The sequence below is a fragment of the Muscardinus avellanarius genome, assembly GCF_963383645.1.
Source record: "Muscardinus avellanarius genome assembly, chromosome: 3".
NCBI lineage: Eukaryota > Metazoa > Chordata > Mammalia > Rodentia > Gliridae > Muscardinus > Muscardinus avellanarius.
This window is the reverse complement of record NC_137788.1, coordinates 79112317-79131109: the sequence shown is the minus strand read 5'-3', so window position 1 is coordinate 79131109 and position 18793 is coordinate 79112317. Positions and strand designations below refer to the sequence as shown.

At 37.4% G+C, this 18793-nt stretch overlaps 1 protein-coding gene across 1 annotated transcript; it reads left to right on the top strand.

The window, feature by feature from the left end:
* Positions 1 to 22: 22 nt before the first annotated feature.
* LOC308260140 (guanylate-binding protein 1-like) lies at positions 23 to 18050 on the top strand (the record flags this gene model as incomplete). The annotated part of the gene is made up of 14 exons (XM_080691461.1): positions 23 to 212; positions 3400 to 3527; positions 4626 to 4735; positions 4997 to 5193; positions 5599 to 5841; positions 6692 to 6972; positions 7239 to 7451; positions 8504 to 8606; positions 9246 to 9439; positions 11066 to 11159; positions 12378 to 12568; positions 14131 to 14233; positions 15196 to 15386; positions 17904 to 18050. The coding sequence occupies 14 exons, from the start codon at positions 23 to 25 to the stop codon at positions 18048 to 18050; spliced, it is 2385 nt and encodes a 794-aa protein (XP_080547587.1).
* Between the last annotated feature and the right edge of the window lie 743 nt (positions 18051 to 18793).

Genomic DNA, 18793 nt, shown 5'->3' with positions numbered 1-18793 from the left:
CAGACCAGGGAACATCAGGAATATGGCTTCAGAGATCCACATGCCAGGCCCAGTGTGCCTGATTGAGAATATTAAAGGGCAACTGATGGTCAACCAGAAAGCTCTGAAGATCCTGTCGTCCATCACACAGCCAGTGGTGGTTGTGTCAATGGTGGGCCTCTACCGCACGGGCAAATCCTACCTGATGAACAAGCTGTCTGGGAAGGAAAAGGGTGAGTGCCACCAGCAAAGCTCTATGCTCCCCTGTGTCCATCCATGTTGTCAATACCCAGTATGGGAACTGGGAAGAGTTATTCAGAGATAAGGATGAATATTGAAAGATGACCTTCCACTCATGGCTGGGCATTTTGTCTTCATTCCGCCCTAGGAGATAAAAAGTCAGCTCATTAACTGGTCTCACAAAGCCTTAGAATTCTTTTTTAAAACACAAATTGTTCCTTTTTTAAAGGAGGAGGGCAATAATAGAAATAATTAACTTACAATTAACTCTAATGGGGGATCTCAGAAATTCATCCATGTTAAGCCAGGTGACTTCTGCAGAAATCAGGACATGGTTCAGGCAGCAGAAAGAGTACAAGGGCTCGACTCTCTCATCACAGAGGCTGGAAGCAAGAAAGATAGTAAAGGGGATTCAAGGATGCATGCACAGTACCTCAGGACAAACCCTCAGCGACCACCTCAGCCAGCCACAACCCCTAGGTTACCACCCAATAATCCATTCCAATGGATTCATCCACTGATGAGATTAGAACCCTAATAATTCAATCACATCAACTCTGAGCATTAATACATGGGCTCTTCAGGGTATATTCTATATATAACCCATAACATATATCAAACACATTTTTAATTTTTTTTGTTGAATTTTTCTGTTAAAAATGTGCTTTAATACACAAAAATTTTTTAAATTTTAACTCTTGTGATGGTTATTCAAATCAGATTGTTTGACATTATCAGAGAGCTGGCTTGAAAGTTCAACCGAGTTGCATTTAGTTCCTATACAGTTTTTTTTTTTTCTGGGATTGTACCTAGGGTCTTTATATCTCCAAGCTATATATATTCAGCCTTTATATTATTTTTTTTTAAATAGGGTCTCACTAAATTGCTGAGACCTTGTTTCTCAAACCTGCTTCCTCCTGTCTTAGTCTCCCAAGTACTGCGATTACAAATATGGGCCACTGTATCCAGCCTTTTTTTCTTTCTTTCTTTCTTTCTCTCTTTCTTTCTTTCTTTCTTTCTTTCTTTCTTTCTTTCTTTCTTTCCTAATAAAAATGTAGTTTTGAGATCATTTTAATTTACATTTAAGTTGAAAAAGTGGTAAATAAGAGGAACTCATATTTCTGTAGTATTTCCCCAAGACTAAACTAAATTGTTATATTTAGATATGTAGACTGTAGGAAAATGCTGGTAGGCAATGTATAAAGCTGGTAACAGGTGAAAACCAAAGATACACACACCTGTAATTCCAGTACATGGGAAGCTGAGACAAAAAGACCACAGGTTCAAGGCCCACCCAAGCAACTTAGCAAGGCCCGCAGAACCTTAGTGAGACCCTGTTTCCAAATAAAAAAGAAAATAGAGCTGTGGTTATAGCTCTGAGGAAGAATGCCCCTGGGTTTATTCCATAGTATAGCAAAATAAAAGAGCCTTTCTTTTTTATTTTTATTTTTTTGTCCTACTGGGGTTCCTGGAAGCCCTTCTACCTCTGGGCTATACTCCCAGACCTCTTTTTATATTTTTATTTGGAAACAGGTTCTCTTAAGCCAGCAAGGCTGGCTTCAAATATGCACGATCCTCCTGTCCCCACCTCCCAACGACAGGGATTACAAGCATGCACCACCATGCTTGTATCTGTTTGAGCAGATAAAAATTCTTGCAGTGTGCCTTTGTTTTTATGTTTTGCTCCCTTGTTTTAATATTTTTTGTCTTGTTCTTGGTATAATCTTTCTGAGGACCCAAGATCAGTCACTTATGTTTTACTTTTCACTGGCTCTGTAAAGTGAACTCGTGGCCCATGCCATGAGTGAGTGTGTGAACAGAAGTGAGACTCTAACAGGGAAGTTCTTGGCTACAGGAGCGAGAGCTACCTGTGCACTATTCTGCAGAGTGAAAAATAGCCTGAGCCAAGAAGTTCCCTGTTAGAGTCTCGCTTCCCTGTTAGAGTCTCGCTTCTGTTCACACACTAACTCATTTGATATAGGCAGTCTGAACTCAAAGAGTGTGACTGTTGGCAGGGCAAAGATGCTGGGATAGATCAAGGTTGACTGGAACTGGTGTTTCTGTAACAGCCTACCATGGGACCCAAACACCTCCCCCACACCCAGAAGAATCTTGAGGCTATTTTGACATTTCTCACATATTTCTTCCAGCTCATGAACTGAGCTCTAAAAGAAGGGTGAGACTGTAACTCAGCTTAATCTACAGGTTGCATAGATGAGAAGGCTGGATAATAATCCTGCAAAACTTACACTCCCCTCTCTTTTTTTTAATCTTTATTTTTTTTAGCTATTCACTCTTCCTAAAATTCAATGTAGCACACTATTTTTATTTCTTAATATTTTCAGTATATTCTACATTTTTCTCACTCCTTCTTTTCTTTTGTTACCATAACAAAAATACCACTACAAATAACTTTGTTGCATATAGTGACATATTGTTTGCTTGCTTTAAATTATGACTATTCATCTTTGTTACTCTCTCCATTGAAAATGGTACTGATGGTTTAGCTCAATACTTTTATTATGGTGACTAGATGTGTTGGACCTAAGATATACCCCAGTCCAGGGATTATTAGGAAAAGATTACTACACACTAATGGGCCCCCAAATAAAGAAGGAAAAGAAAACCATCTTAACAGATGTAAAAATATAGGTCCTCAGGAAACGAGCAAACCAGCCAACAAGATGCCTTCCAAAGTTTGTAAAAGTTCCCCCATAACTGAATTAATAGATATTGAAGAAATTTTAAAAATTGTGTGTGTGTGTGTGTGTGTGTGTGTGTGTGTGTGTGTGTGTGGTACTGGGGTTTCTGGAAACCATTTTACCTCGGGGAACCCTTCTACTCTATTGATCAAAAGTGACACAATGGACATCCTTTTCATGTTCCTGATCTTAGAAGTAAATCTTTCAATCATTTACATTAAGTGTAATGTTAGCTGTGGGTTTTTCATGTATGGCCATTATTTTGAGGTAGTTTCTATTTCAACATTATTATTTTTCAACTTGAAAGTATGTTCAATTTTTCCTCTTTTATATATTCTAAATTATTTCCTTGATTATAACTAAGAAGAATTCTGAATATAGTTTTAGACATCTCTTTGAACCTTGTGGATTCTTTTATCTCAATGTTCAGAACTACCTGCAAAAGTGCCACCTGTAATATCTCTTCTATGCTTTACAGGCTTCTCTATGGGATCCACTGTGCAGTCTCACACCAAAGGAATCTGGATGTGGTGTGTGCCTCATCCCAAGAAGCCAGGCCACACACTAGTTCTGCTTGATACCGAGGGTCTGGGAGACATAGAGAAGGTGAACAAAGAGGATTCTAATTTGGATAAAGCCCCTCATCCCTTAACATTCTCCATACCACTTAGTTTGTTTTTTAAGATCTCACAGATTATATAAAGTATTTCTTCTTAGCTTACATGTTGTGGTAATAAGTTGAACAACCAGCAGTGAGGAAAATATTCATAAGTCAGAATCCTAGAAGAAGAGTAAAGTGGTCAAAAGATAGTCTTATAAAACTATTAGCAACAATTCATAAGCCAACATGTAACAGCACATACGTAAAGGTAGAACAAACAAACTGAATATCATGGGTCCTGTTCTGCAGAAAATTTATTTAAGGAAATGGTTTTGAAATTGCAAGCCTTTATGTTTAATAGTAAACACTATCACAAACTCAGTGGCCGTCAAAAATTATTCGAATTTTGAGCCATAGTTTACTCATCTGAAAAATAATGTACGAGTTCTATATTTGTATAATACTATTGCATTACATATTTAATTATGCATATATAGTATATTATTAAATATTTTCTCAGTAACATAGCACTAAGTATTAAAATCTTATATACTTATTTTGCCACAAAAATAGAGAAATATTTATATTTGTTATTAAGGCCAGAGAATGCTTAAGAAATTGGATGGTTTGTTTTGCAGTTATGTACCAATGATCATAAGAGATTCCTGGGAGAATCAGTACAAACCAAAAATATTAAGCAAATGTGTTTTCTTTCTTTTTTTTTTTTTTTTTTGGTGGTATTGGGCTTCCTGGAAACCCTCCTATCTCTGGGCTACACTCCCGACCTATTTTTATACTTTTATTTGGAAACAGGGTCTCTTAAGCCAACGCAGCTGGCTTCGAACCTGCAGGATCCTCCTGTCTCCATCTCCCAAGCGCGGGGATTACAAGAGTGCGCCACCAGGCTCGGCATCAAATGTGTTTTCAAAGTCCATATAATAAATCCAAACAAAATGATTTCCTTTATAGGTCTTAATAACCATATATGTCTGTCATTAACCTAGAAAAACTTAAATTATGTGTGCATAATTTTACCACTGCTAAACTGGAAAGCAACATAAAATTAAAATATGATACAAAGGTAAATATTTTCTGATTTCCAGGGAGACAACCAGAATGACTGCTGGATCTTTGCGCTGGCAATACTTCTGAGCAGCACCTTTGTGTACAATAGCATGGGAACCATCAACCAGCAGGCCATGGACCAACTACAGTATCCTTTTTGTGATCCAGAGCACGACCAAAGGCAGTAAGAAGACTGAACTACTAAGAGAGCTGCCTGACTCAAAATCCTGGTAAATCCAGCACAAAAAGAAAAAACATAAAAATAACTTGAGTATGAAAGAAAGGTTCATGTGCCTACTAGAGACTTGACATGTAGTCTAAGAACAAGAAAATATGAAGTGTGGAAAAATATGGAACTAATATAAGATGATGAATCCTGTCCATTTGCCGCCTTTCCTTAACTCCTCAGATATGTGACCGAGCTGACCAAGCGAATCAGAGCCCATTCCTCACCCGAGGAGAATGAGGTTGAGGATTCAGCTGACTTTGTGAGCTTCTTCCCAGACTTTGTGTGGACGCTCAGAGATGTCACCCTGAAGCTGGAAATAGATGGGCATCCACTCACAGCAGATGAGTACCTGGAGAATTCCTTGAAGCTAAAACAAGGTAAAGGGCTCAATGATTGGAAATAGAATAGAAAATAGAATAGATAAACTATCAAAAATTATCCCTATGTGAGAGTTTACATACATAGTTTCCTATTTGTACACAGCAGGCTATTCCTAACAAGGAAGTCTTGCTCAGTATCTGATATCTGTCTTAATAGTCTGTTTTAATTGCATTATGTTCTTGTTCCGGGCACAGGTTATTTGCTTTTCTTTTTTCTGTACACCAGTAGGTTGCTTTCATCCTCCTTCTTAGGTTTTGTAAAGCTGCAAGTCATCAAAGGATATGAAGTAGAAGGGATATTTATTTCAAGAATTTTCTCATTAACATGTTAACACCCTATCAGATATGACCATTTCTTCCCTTTTTTTTTTTTTTGCTATTTGTTTGTTTTAATTTCTCCAGGCACCGCTGAAGAACAGGAAAAATATAACCAGCCACGACTCTGTATTCGGAAGTTCTTTCCAAAGAAGAAATGCTTTGTCCTCTACCCACCCACTGAGTGGAAGAAGCTTGTCCGGCTCGACACCCTGCATGAGGATGAGCTGGATCCTGATTTTTTGCAACAAGTGCAAGAATTCTGTTTATACATCTTCAACTATTCAGAAACTAAAACACTTCCCGGAGGCATCAAGGTCAACGGACCTCGTGAGTCTCATTTCAAGTTCTGCTCATTGTAGAAGAAAAGAGAATAAAACATTCAATTGACTTCATCTTTGAGAAGTACAAGTTCTACCATTATTCACATTAAATCTTTTGTGCTTTCATCATAGACCTAATGCTTTTATTTTTCACATTTCTTGGATAGAAAAGATAGTGAAGGCCAAGGTTAAGAAACTGTATTTTTAATATTATCAACAGAAGTCTGACATTTGCTGTTCAGTTCAGTAGCTAATAAATATATGTGTGGATATTTAAATAACAATTAATTACAGTCAAATAAATTTAAAAATTTACATTATATAACATTATTTTAAGTTTTCAAAAGCTACTCATCATGGCATCATAATGGAAAGCAGAGATGCAGAAAAATTGACTAGTCTCAGAACATCCTATTGGACAACACTGAGCTATAATGAACCAAAGTAAGGATTACTTCTGACTGTATACTATTATTTGTTCAACAAATATTGAACATTCATCAAGGGGAATAATATAGAGAATGGATGATAAACATAAGTGAGAGAAGTTACATTCTAAAATATGTAGGAATCAAGTAAATTCAATATTCAATAGACTTGGTTCACTTTATCTAGAATAGGGATGCACTACCATAGTTGCACAGAGGTAATACACAGGTTTTCTTTCAGGAAAAGGTACTTTTTTATAGGTCTAAGAAAAAGCTGACACTGCATTATAGTGGGCTTCCCACTCATGTTTATGCCATGCCACTTATGAGGTAAATGATTGTTAATAGAAAAGCTCAGAATTATACAGAATGGAGAATTGGAGACTTTTCATCACCCTACTTATAATAAATATCTTTCCCTCTTTGTAGGTTTAGAGAGCCTGGTGATAACTTACATCAATGCCATCAGCAGTGGCAATCTACCCTGCATGGAAAATGCAGTCTTGGCCTTGGCCCAGATAGAGAACTTGGCTGCAATACAGAAGGCCACTACCCACTATGACCAGCAGATGGGAGAGAGAGTGCAGCTGCCCACGGACACCCTCCAGGAGCTGCTGGACCTGCACAGGACCTGTGAGAGGGAGGCCATAGAAATTTTCATCAGGAGTTCCTTCAAAGATGTTGACCATCTTTTTCAAAAGGAATTAGCGGTAATTTTTTTAATGTTTTCATGGTTTGGTGTTATGGATGACAAAATATTGCTAGGAAATGGAATTTGTTTTTATTTTAAGGAAGAAATACTTACCAGCTTTTAAAATGGTGACAACTACCTCCATATCCAGAGAACAGAATGTTCTTCGTAGATTTCTCTTAGGTTCTTAGGGACATTGAGCTTCGTAAGCACTTCCCAAATCTCTGATGCCTGGCTAACATTTTTTCTTGGGTATTGTTTTTGTTTTTAATTTCTACATTGAAGACTCAGCTGGATAAAAGGTGGGATGACATTTGCAAAAGGAATCGGGAAACATCATTAAACCGTTGCCAGGCGTTACTTCTGGATATCTTTAGTCCTCTGGAAGAAGCAGTGAAGCAGGGGACTTATTCTAAGGCAGGAGGTTACTGCCTCTTTATGAAGGAGATGCAAAGTCTGAAGGAAAAGTACTATGAAGAACCTAGAAAGGGGGTACAGGTAAGCAAGATTTATCTGGGGATTCTGGGAAGCAGCTGAGTGCTCCTTGAAACACCAATTTGACCATGGGCCCAATGTCACTGCAGAAATGTGCCTTTTTGTCTATGTAGCATTCAGTCTTTTATTGCATAAAAAGGTATAAGTAGCCTGATATTCCTAGGTACATCAAACACAGTGTATTCAATTCGCTTTTTTTTTTTTTTTTTGGTGGTACTGGGGTTCCTGGAAGCCCTTCTACCTCGGGGCTACACTCCCAGACCTATTTTTACATTTTCATTTTGGAAACAGGGTCTCCTAAGCCAGCACGCGGCTGGCTTCGAACCTGCGCGATCCTCCTGTCTCCACCTCCCAAGCTCGGGGATTACAAGCGTGCGCCACCACGCCCGGCCGGCTTCAATTCACTTTTAAATTAAACTTTTATTTGAGATAATCATTAGGGTAGCAAACTAGTACAACTGGACATTTGATGTTGTAAAACACATAAACCACTGTCTGTGTTTAAGTGCTCATTTGTTAGTTCAGCCACAGACTGGTTTAAGTAGAGCTAGATACAAACGTTCAAGCAAAGTCCCTGCTCCTCTGTTGTTGCTTTTCCTCCAGTCCCATCCTCCCCTGGGTTGCTGCCTGTATCCTTATCTCTCTGACTGCTATCTCCTCGCAGAGAACAGATTGTCATCTCCTAAGGTTCATCTTAGACAAGTCTGAGTTTCAGCAAAAGTACAAGTGTCATGCTTTTAAGTGGAGAGCAATAGCAATTGTCTATTCTAGCAAGCTCACATATAGCGACAGGAGCTCCAGCAATTCTAAACTCGCTTATCCTTGATCTCATTTGCAGAAAGCACTTTTCCCCAGTGTCAGTCTCCTATGAAGGACTGTTTAGTGGGGACTCTTTCTGTCCAGCCTAGAGCATGAGGCCATTCCTGTGACAGGGAATCTTGATCATCAGGCACACCATGACCAAGAGGAGCCTGCTTAGAGGAAAAGATAGTGGGGAGACAGAAAGGAATGGATGCTCACAACCTTTCATACTGCTCTGTTCTCTGGACTCTTAGGCTGAAGAAATACTACAGACATATCTGAAGTCTAAGGAGGCTGTGTCTAATACAATCCTTCAGACAGACCAGACTCTAACAGAAAAGGAAAAGGAGATTGAAGGTAAGGAGGGACCCAAGAGACTCCATCTCAAATATGCATCTGGATTAAAAACAATGATTATTAATCTAGAACAAAAATAGAAAAATGATCATAGCTCCTAAGGTCACTTTTGGGTGCAACATTTACAATCACTGACATTACAGTTACCCTCACAAGAAAAATGAACCTAGGAGATAGCCATTATCAACTAGCAAAAATAACAAGTGTAAAAGTAAGGAGATAACATTCATCCTTTTCAGTTTGGACTATTGTAAAAGAATGACATGGTTAGTTGTTATAACAAAAGAAACAATTTCTTACAGTTTTGGAAACTAAAAGTCCAAGATCAGAGCGCCAGCATGGTCTTTTTCTTGGTTTAATGATGGCTGCTTTCTCTCTGCCCCCTCATATGGGATAGAAATAAAAAGAGAGAGAATGTGAAAGCTCTGGGTTCTTTATGTTATGGCCAGAGCATTAATTCCATTATGGAGGCTCCACCCTCATGAACTCATATAAATCTGTCTCCCCAAGGCCCCACCTTTTTATCTAATTAATTTAAAAATTAAGGGTCAAAATGAGAATTTTCAGGAGACACTAACATAACTCCATAACACACTACAAGCCTACATACCTTTTTTAATTCCTCTTTTTTCTCCTCAGTGGAACGTAAAAAAGCTGAATCTGCAGAGGCTTCTGCAAAACTGCTTGAAGAAGCACAGAAGAAGAATGAGCAGATGATGGAACAGAAAGAAAAGAGCTATCAAGAACATGTGAGACAGCTGACTGAGAAGATGGAGAGGGATCGGGCCCAGTTAATTGCAGAGCAAGAGAGGACTCTAGCTCTTAAGCTTCAGGTATTCCAGTGTCTTTGTTTCATCGTTCACTCTCCTGAGTTAAAAACCACAGTGCAGAGTTTAAGCATCACATAAAGAATATGGAACTTTCTAGCCTGCACACTGTAGAAGACGTTTCATTTCCTGTTGTGTCTGCCCTTGATCAGCTCTGGTTATTAAAAACTAGTTGTGATCTAGGCATGATGGCTAACACCTGTAATCCAATGCTTTGAAGGCTGAGACAGAAAAGTTGCAGGTTTTAGACTAACTACAGCAATTTAGCAAGACTCACAACAAAGCAGTGAAATTCTGTTTAAAAAAAAAGAATTTTTAAAAGCTGGAGGTTTTTTATTATGTTAGTTATATTAGTTCAGAGGGTTTAATACCTTTTTACATTCTCTCTCTCTTTCTACTTCTCTCTCTCTTTCACAGTGGATAGTAGAATAAACTCTATGATATTCATTTTGTTAAATCACCATGAAACAATAAACTGACAGACTTTGCATAAGTACTTTGTAGGCAATCTCTGATTGGAAATTTGTTTCACAGGAGAGGAACCATTATATTCTCATGTTAAATGAGAATGAGGACATTATGTGAGAAGTTTTAAGTCAATTTTATAGAAGCTTATATCTTATGGACATGCCTAGCCTAAAAAAATAGTGATTTTGTCACATCATATGAGACTTTATCTCTTGAGGCTCGTTTGAAAGTTGGATGACATATAATCACTCAGCACATTGGTTAAACGTGCAGACTTCCAGTACCTTCCTGTTCTCCAGCCCTGCTCCAGGCAGATGTTCAGGCAGATGTCAGCCCAGAAATGTCTGATGGGCCACAGACCTTCCCAATCTCCTAATTATTACACCCTCTAAAATGTAGGAGGCTTATATAATTTTTCTTATCATATATCTCCCCTGATTTCAAGATTCACATTAGCTAATGTCCATTAAATTTCAACGATTCTTACTAAATATTTACAGTTGTCCCTCAATATCTGTGGGAAATTAGTTCCAAGAATGCCATGGGTAGGCAGATCTGTTCATGTTCAAGTTTTTCACATATGACAGCAAAATATTTGTATATAACCTAGACACATTATCCTGTATATTTAAAATCATCTATAGGTTACTTATAACACCTAATACAATATAAATATGATGTAAAAATTGTTATACTCTATTGCTTAGGAAATAATGACAAGAAAAAGTCTGAATATGCTTAGTAAAGACATTTCTTTTAAAAATGTTTATTATTAATAAGATTTTGTTGAGTCCACATATGTACAGCCCACAGATAAAAGGGACAACTGTACAGGGAAAATGCACATTATAAAGTGACAGCTGAAGCAAAAATATGTGACAAATGTAGTGACTAAATTCCATATGGACTCTGAATCCCAAGGTGGAATTCTAGGACAGAGCAATTTCAGGGATTATACCAAAAAGTTATTCTTACCCTAAAATTTTTTTTTAACAAGGACAGAAGATAAGAGAAAGGAGGGATGATGGAAAGGAGGAGAACAGAACAAATTTCAAAGCTCTTGAGGAATATTTGGAAGTTTAAAAGAAGCAATGTTGAAATTATGCAACAAAGTTAATATTTCATTTATTCTGTACCAGATTCAGTATTCTCTTTCCTTCTTAGGAACAGGAAAAATTGCTTAAGGATGGATTCATAGAAGAGAACAGAAAACTTCAGGAAGAGATTCAGAATGTGGAGAAAAGACACCAAGAAACAAGTATTATTTCTCCCTTAATAGCTACAGCATAAGGACTCCTAGAAAGGGGGCCTCTTCTCCTACTCCCTCATGTTAGTGAGAATACAAGTTCAAGGATAACTTTAGAATATCAGAGTCAGACAATTGCTACTACTCTCCACTTGAAATCATGAAACTTGTACTTCTGTTGAAACACAGAGGTACCCCAAAGCTGAAATTTAATTTGTGATTTCAATCTGTTACCAACCACAAGTATTCATTCATGCTTACCTGCATTTGAAGTGATTAATATAACATTTACTGGATCCCATATGTGAAATTACCCATGTTTTCCACTACATGTATTGTAAATTGTGTAGCTGAGATACATTTTACAATGGAAAAACCATCAAACAGCTCCTATTCAGGTAGACTTTTTCCTCTTCATCTATGTCATACTTGCAGACTCTGGAAACCCACCCTCTTAAAGGCGTGTGTGTGCTCTAGGATGGTTTCTGGGAGATAATAGAGTCTTTGGGCACCATGAATATCACTCCTGCCAGTGGTTAATAGAATATGTACAGCTGGACATGGTGGCTCACACCTGTAATTCTGGTACTTGGGAGGCTGAGACAGCATGATTTCAAGTTTAATACAAGCCTTAACAACTTATGTAGATCTTGTTTCAAAATAAAGATTTTTGAAAAGGCTACTCATGTAATTTGATAATAAAATGACCCTGAGTTCAATCCCCAATATCAAAGGTAAATAAATAATCAAATGCTGCTGCATTTAAGGGAAGTCTTCAGTAGCCACTAATGTCATGGAAATGGGTCTAATTTCAGGTGTTCAGAGAATGTACCATTAGCGACTAGGTGTAGGCTGCATTGACTTTTGGAAAGATTGGACATTTGGACACTGATTGCAGAAACAGTTGACCTCTGTTGAAGGATGTATTTAAGAGGAGGCTTATCCATCCCCCCCTATACAAGCTTTGGGGTTAACTCCTACTTATCTTCAGTCCTAACTAACCTTGAAACTTTACTAAAAAATATTAAAAGATATTTTCACTCCATAAAGCATGTTTGTCTGACTATAATAGAATATATCTATGGCAAAATGATCCCTGAAAAGAAAATATATGTCTCAGGGAATTACATCTATTCAGTAGAAATGTAAAAAAAAAGTGTTGGAGGAAGACAAAGGTTTACATGGTAACCTGCAGAGTAATCCTATATATTTCTTCCTTTGCCTCTTCAGTGGATCATATGAAAGCTGAATCTGCACAGACTATAGCAAAAATGTTGATTGAAGTCGAAAACTCTAAGAAAATGATTGAACAGAAGGAAAAGAATCATCAGGAGGAAATGAAACAAATGATTGAGAAGATGAATCAGGACAGAGTTCAGTTAGTAGCAGATCAAGAAAAGATTCTGAATTTCAAGCTTCAGGTATTTGTTATCATCAGTACTCTAAATCCATGACCATAAATTAAAAAAAAAAAAAACACTTGATACAGTTCGTATACTTGGTTCAGGTAAACATTTTGTGCAGAACTTCATTACATTTTTTTCATGATTCTATCACACATACTCAGTCATTGCTTTGCTAAAGGCCTTTTACAAACAAATCATACTCCATGGAATCCAAATTATGATATCACTCAATATATAGTAGCCATTAATTACCCAGCATGTACCAAGTGCTTACATGCTCTAGATTGCTATATTCTCTTTTAATGGCACAGAAACTACTCCAATGTCAATATTTCAGAAGAGATAAGAAGCTATTTTGTGCCATATATCATGGAAAAATCTCTAGACTATCTTTTGTAGTGGAGTCCATGATGATTTTTCCCCCCACGTGCCTGCAATGATATCATCTCTGTGAGCACCAGACGATCATAAGATCCTCTTAACTCACTACTCACTCAAATATACACAGGTTAAAGCCAGCCGTGGTGGTGCACATTTGTAATCCCCGTGCTTGGGAGGCTGAGACAGGAGGATCACACAGGTTTGAACCAGCCTCAGCTACTTAGTGAGGCTCTCAGCAACTTAATGAGACCCTGTTTCCAGATAAAATAGAAAATAGATCTCAGAGTATAGCTCAGAGGTAGAAGGCACCTGGTTTCCATCCCTCATACCACCCCGCAAAAAAAAATCAAATATACACAGGTTAAACATTGAGACTGCTAGTACCACATGTGTTCAGGGCCCTACCCCAAATATATAGAGGTTCTTGATGTGAGCCTAGAAATACACTCTGGACAACTGATGATCTTATCTAGACTATCTTTCATAGTGGAGTCCATGTTGATTTTTTCCCCCCAGGTGCCCACAATGATATCATCTCTGTGAGCACCCAGACGATCATAAGATCCTCTACCTACCTTCATGTGGTCAGGGTACTACTCGAAATTTATCGAGGTTCTTGATGTAAGCCTAGAAATACACTCTGGACAACTGATGATCTAATTTTTTAAGTTTTCTCTTACTTTTGGCAATAAAACTATGGGGGCTCACACTGAATTTCATGGTCATGCAATTTCCCTGTTTCTCAGCATCATGTTAAAACATTCTCATTGGCTATGATTCTGAGATGAAAATCCAAATCATATGAGTTGATGGCTGAAGGGAAAAGTACAACAACTGCACACATATTATGTTCTGTGTTGGTTTATGGATACCAAGGAAGAATTCCAAGGCAATAATGTCTCAGAGATGATATATTTCAATAAAACTCTTCTGAAGACAGAGAATACTGATTGTATTAATTGTTCCAGCTAAGTTAATTGTTCTGGAAATTCAGCTAGAACAATTAATAGGAAGCATAGAGCCTAAACAGGAAGTGGCATGATGGAAGGTGAGGGAGGAGGAAGTTCAACAGAGTTTCAAAATCCACTAAAGGGTAAATTTAAGAGATAAAAGGGAAAAGTACTTGGTAATTATAAAGCAATTTCTGTGCATTTATTTTATGCATGCCACTTTAATTATCCTTTTTCCCTCTTTAGGAACAAAAACTCCATTTCAAGGAGAAAATGACAGAAGAACAAAGAAAATATCAGAATGAGATCCAGGATATGAAGATGCAAAATATAGAAATACAGCAATCATGTATTATAATATGTTATGCTAGATAAAACTTTTCTATCCCATAACTTGTTACCAAGGCACAATTGCAGTGATCCAAGCTTCAGATATTGAACTTGGGCTTCATTCCTTTGAATGTGACTGTTATATGCCTACATGTACATGAGCCCATAAAATTTCAAAAACACATGATGTTGCAGAAAGAAGCAAATGAGTTACCAACTAAATCAATTCCTTTTATGATTACATATAATACTAGTGATTTTAATGACCTTTAACTAGATGCTACAAACCAATTCATATACAACTACTCTAGAGAGATTATAAATAGTGTGATTCATATGCATTCCAAATTAAGGAATTCTTATGTGGTATTCTTAGAATGGGATTTCTCTTCCTCTTTTGTACTTGTAGACATACTTGTTCCCATGCTAGTACTTTAGGATTTACTTGTCCTCTGGTATGGAAAGCACATGCTGGAAATATAGAAAATATTAGATAGTTGAACAAAGTGTTTGACTCAATTGAGCATCACTACTGAATGAACAATGAAGTCTATTTCTGCTAAAATTAAAAAGGGGTGCAAGAATGCCTAGAACAATTAGCTTCAAATCAGTCTGTAAACGCTGCATGGTCTCTAGGCACTGATGAGGCTCCTAGGCCCTGATTTTTTAAAAAAAGTGCTGATAGTTGTGAGACTTTTTAATGAATACAAAAGCAAACATTCAAACCTCTCTGTTGATAAAAGCCCATTGAATAATGACTGAACTCTTCTCAGCCCTGAGCCTTATTAGATTTTTAACTATAGTCAGAACAGCAAAGATGTGTCTTCACTCCTGAAAGCATGTCTGAGCATTAAAAAATATGCCAGAGGCTTATGGCCAGGTCATAAGATATATTGCTCCAAGCCCTAACATAAATGTTTGAGGGAAAAGGAAGCAATTTAATAATTCTACATGAGTTTTTTAAAATTTTTATCTCTGCAGTGAAATATGCCAATGCTGAATCTTCATGGCAAACTGAAAAAATGGAGAAAATTCTAAAGGATAATCAGAAGATGATGGAACTTAGAGAAAAGAATTATCAGGAGACTGTGAGAACATTGACGGAGAAGTTGGAAAAGGATAGGGCCCAGGTGATGGAAGAGCACGCAAGGATTATGAACATTAAACTTAAGGTATTTCACTGTCATCTCAATTTTCCCATTCAATGACCAGGGATAAAAGACATTGGTTACAGATTAGTGAGCTTGGGCCAGATAAAGGAACCTGGTAGGTGGAAACACTACTACAATTTTTATTTTGTTTATGTTGCTCTCACTGCCCATCTGTGATTATCAAAGGCTTTCTGCAAACACACGATGCTCCATATTCCTGCGATTATTATATCACTCAATATACAGTATCAAGTTATTGCAAATCCCCACAAAAATATATTATGGAATTTAATGTTGAATCTTTATCTAATGGTTCAAGAATATCTTATTATAATTTTTTCAAATGAAGAAGTCTTAATTTCATAAGAGATACATTATTCGGGGACATAACTCAGGAAAAATATAGATGGCGTGCCTCTCCTGGCCTGTGGCCTCCAGAGTGTTATTTTTGCCATATTCTGTACAGCTTTATCTCAGTAAACGCCCTGATACATGGGATGATTTCCTAACTACACTTAACTTAGCATTGCCTAAAGGCCAAGTCTGCAGTCACTTTCTTGTCCACTGGCTCTATTTCAATCTGTTCTGAGTCTGGGCATTGATCCACAAAGGCGCTATGGGTGACTGCATTTCCAGAACTCAATTTTTCTTTTAGTTCTTACAACAAAATTTTACAGGACTACACAGAACTCTCCAAGCAAAGTTAAGGACAGCAACATTTGCCTATAGTTCAAGCTACTCAGGAAACTGAAAAGCAGGAGCATCACAAAATAGAGGACAGCTCTGGCATCTTAGCAAGACACTGTCTCAAAATATACTTCTTTAAGGGCTAGAATATAGCTCAGTAGCTGAGACCTGGGCTCAATTCATAAGTCCCCCCAAAGAATAATACTTTCCCAATCAGACAACTCTGTGACTGTGGAAATCGTGTAGAAAAAACAACCTGATGGATTTTGGCTATCCTACTTAAAACCATATAATACCCACATTATATTGTTAAGAGTTGAAACAATACTTCCCAAATGATAGTTTTCTAACAGTTATTTGCTTAATATAGGGTAAAAGGTCCAAGATAGAATAACACAATAGAATAATGAGGTAATAATATTATGGAGAATATAGACAAGATACTTATGAAGCTGAAGAAGAAAGTCCAGAAAAGCTAAAAGTAATCATATTTAAGAAATGAGAAAGGTGCCAGGTGTGGTATTACATCCTTATAATTCTAGTTCTTGGGAGGCTGAGACAGGAGGATGACAGACTTGCTACCAGCCTCAGCTAATATAAGAGGCCTCTGTAAACTTAGTGAGACCTTGTTTCAAAATAAAGAATGAAAAATAGGGTTGGTGTGTAGCTTGGAGGTAAAATGCCCCTCGGTTGCATCCCTAGTACCTCAAAAAATAAAGACAAGAAATGAAAAAGGAGTTTATTTGACCATTATTGAATAAATTTAATGACCTATTCCTCTGTTTAAGTTTTAGTCTCTACTTTCCCTCTTCAGAATGAAGAAGATAATTACCTCCAGAAAATAAAAAGGCAGAATGATCTATATCTTGAAGAAATAAATGATATCAAGAGAAGACAACAACAAGCTTATCCCTCATCATGTGCCTTGATGTGAAAAACCATAAACACAGTCTTCCTTCCCTGATTTCTCCTTTCTGGATATATGTTTAGTAGGCGATTTCAAATTTTCCCAAATTGTGATTTTACTGAAGCATTTACTTTTGTCTTTATATTGAGCTGGAAGGTTGATCATGCTATGAGACCTGCAGTTAAACTTCATTTTTATCTTTACATTTTCTGCCCTGACATTATTTTATGAAAAGCACTGAGGGTAAAATGCCTAGCAAAAAAGAACCAGAACAGGATAAAAAATAAAACAAAAATGATCCAATAAAACAAATAATAGTAACCAACCTCAAGAATTTTACGTTGTGTCTTTTTTTCAGAATCCATTAATATAATCCACAAAACCCACAATGATTTTGAACTAAGAGTGAATTTTGTATTTATTAGGTAACATGAGTTCTGTGGGGTGCAGCTTCAGACTCTATAACTATTTAACAAACACAATAGCATGATTTCATTTTAGGCACCTCATCAGGAAGTACCACAGCTACTATCACCTGACACACGACACTCTGGATCAAATGCCAGACACTGTCACCAAACTTAGATCTGAGGATCATAATATGTCCATCCTTGTATTTGCAGTTAAAAAAAAATTCAGATTAGTAGGAGCACATTTTCTCATATCTGCTTCTGCCTGGCCTTCTAACATTTTGGGAAAAAATTTTAAGGACTAAAGTGGGATGAAGTGAATGAAATGGCAATGAATGACCTTTAGGGACCATCCCTCCCTAAAATTAAGATTGGGTTAAAACTGTTGAAACTAAATTTATCAGAACTCTGAAAGATAATCCAAGCTTGCAACAACTAAGTAATTACTTAACCAAGAGAACAGCATGGAAACAAGAAAGACACCTTCAGAAACACCTAACTTGGCCTCGTGCATACCCTCCCTTGGTGTGGCAGGCTTGCATTTGTCAGCTTGAAATCCAGATGGGATGGCACTGGGTCCCTGGAAGAGTACAGGAGCTTTGTTCTGATGAAATGATTGTGTTTTTACCTACATGTCAGTCTCCTAAAAGACCAATGCAAGGCACTCGACTTTCCACCTAACTGAGAATCCTCTTAGAGTGCAGATGCCAATAAACAAAGGGCCTCTGTGAAAACTCTGGGAGGTAAAAGAATTCTGCTCCCTGAGATAAAAAGTAATCGCTGAGGCAGAAGACACCAGAGAGAAAAGCACACAAGTGATCTGTTTTTGAGATATTACTGACTTTATTAAAGTTCCCTACTAAGTAAGCAATCTATAAAGCCACAGGTATGCCTAGAGGCAGACTTGGTTTCAGAAAAATCCTAAAGCCATAAGTTTTCAATATTGGCCTGTCCTCTGGCTCACTACAGGCTGAAGCAAATTTAACAAATTTAAATATAAATAAGAACAATTGTCAGACTATTTCATTAAAAATTAAATCCATTTCACATGAGTGGTGTCAGAATAAATTCCTCAATGTCAAAACTTCCAAATGTTCCAATTTGCAATCCCGGGCTGCATTTCTGTATCCAGCACTCTTCCTTTCCTCTCCTCTGTAGACTTTCCCCTTTGTTAGGAGGGTAGAAGTCACTCTTACCCACTAGAATAAGTCCTGTGAGAGCTGTGACTGTGTCTAATAAATCATCACACACTCCTGAAGACAGCACAGTGCTGTGAACACAGTACCTTGGCAGTCTGTACACATACAGACATATTATTCCTTGTTTTCCCCATTCTGTATGAACCCAGTGATCCCAGCTGAATGAAGGACTCTCTGCTGCTGCCCACTCAGGAGTATCCTAAAAGGAGTTCTTCATGTGAAAAG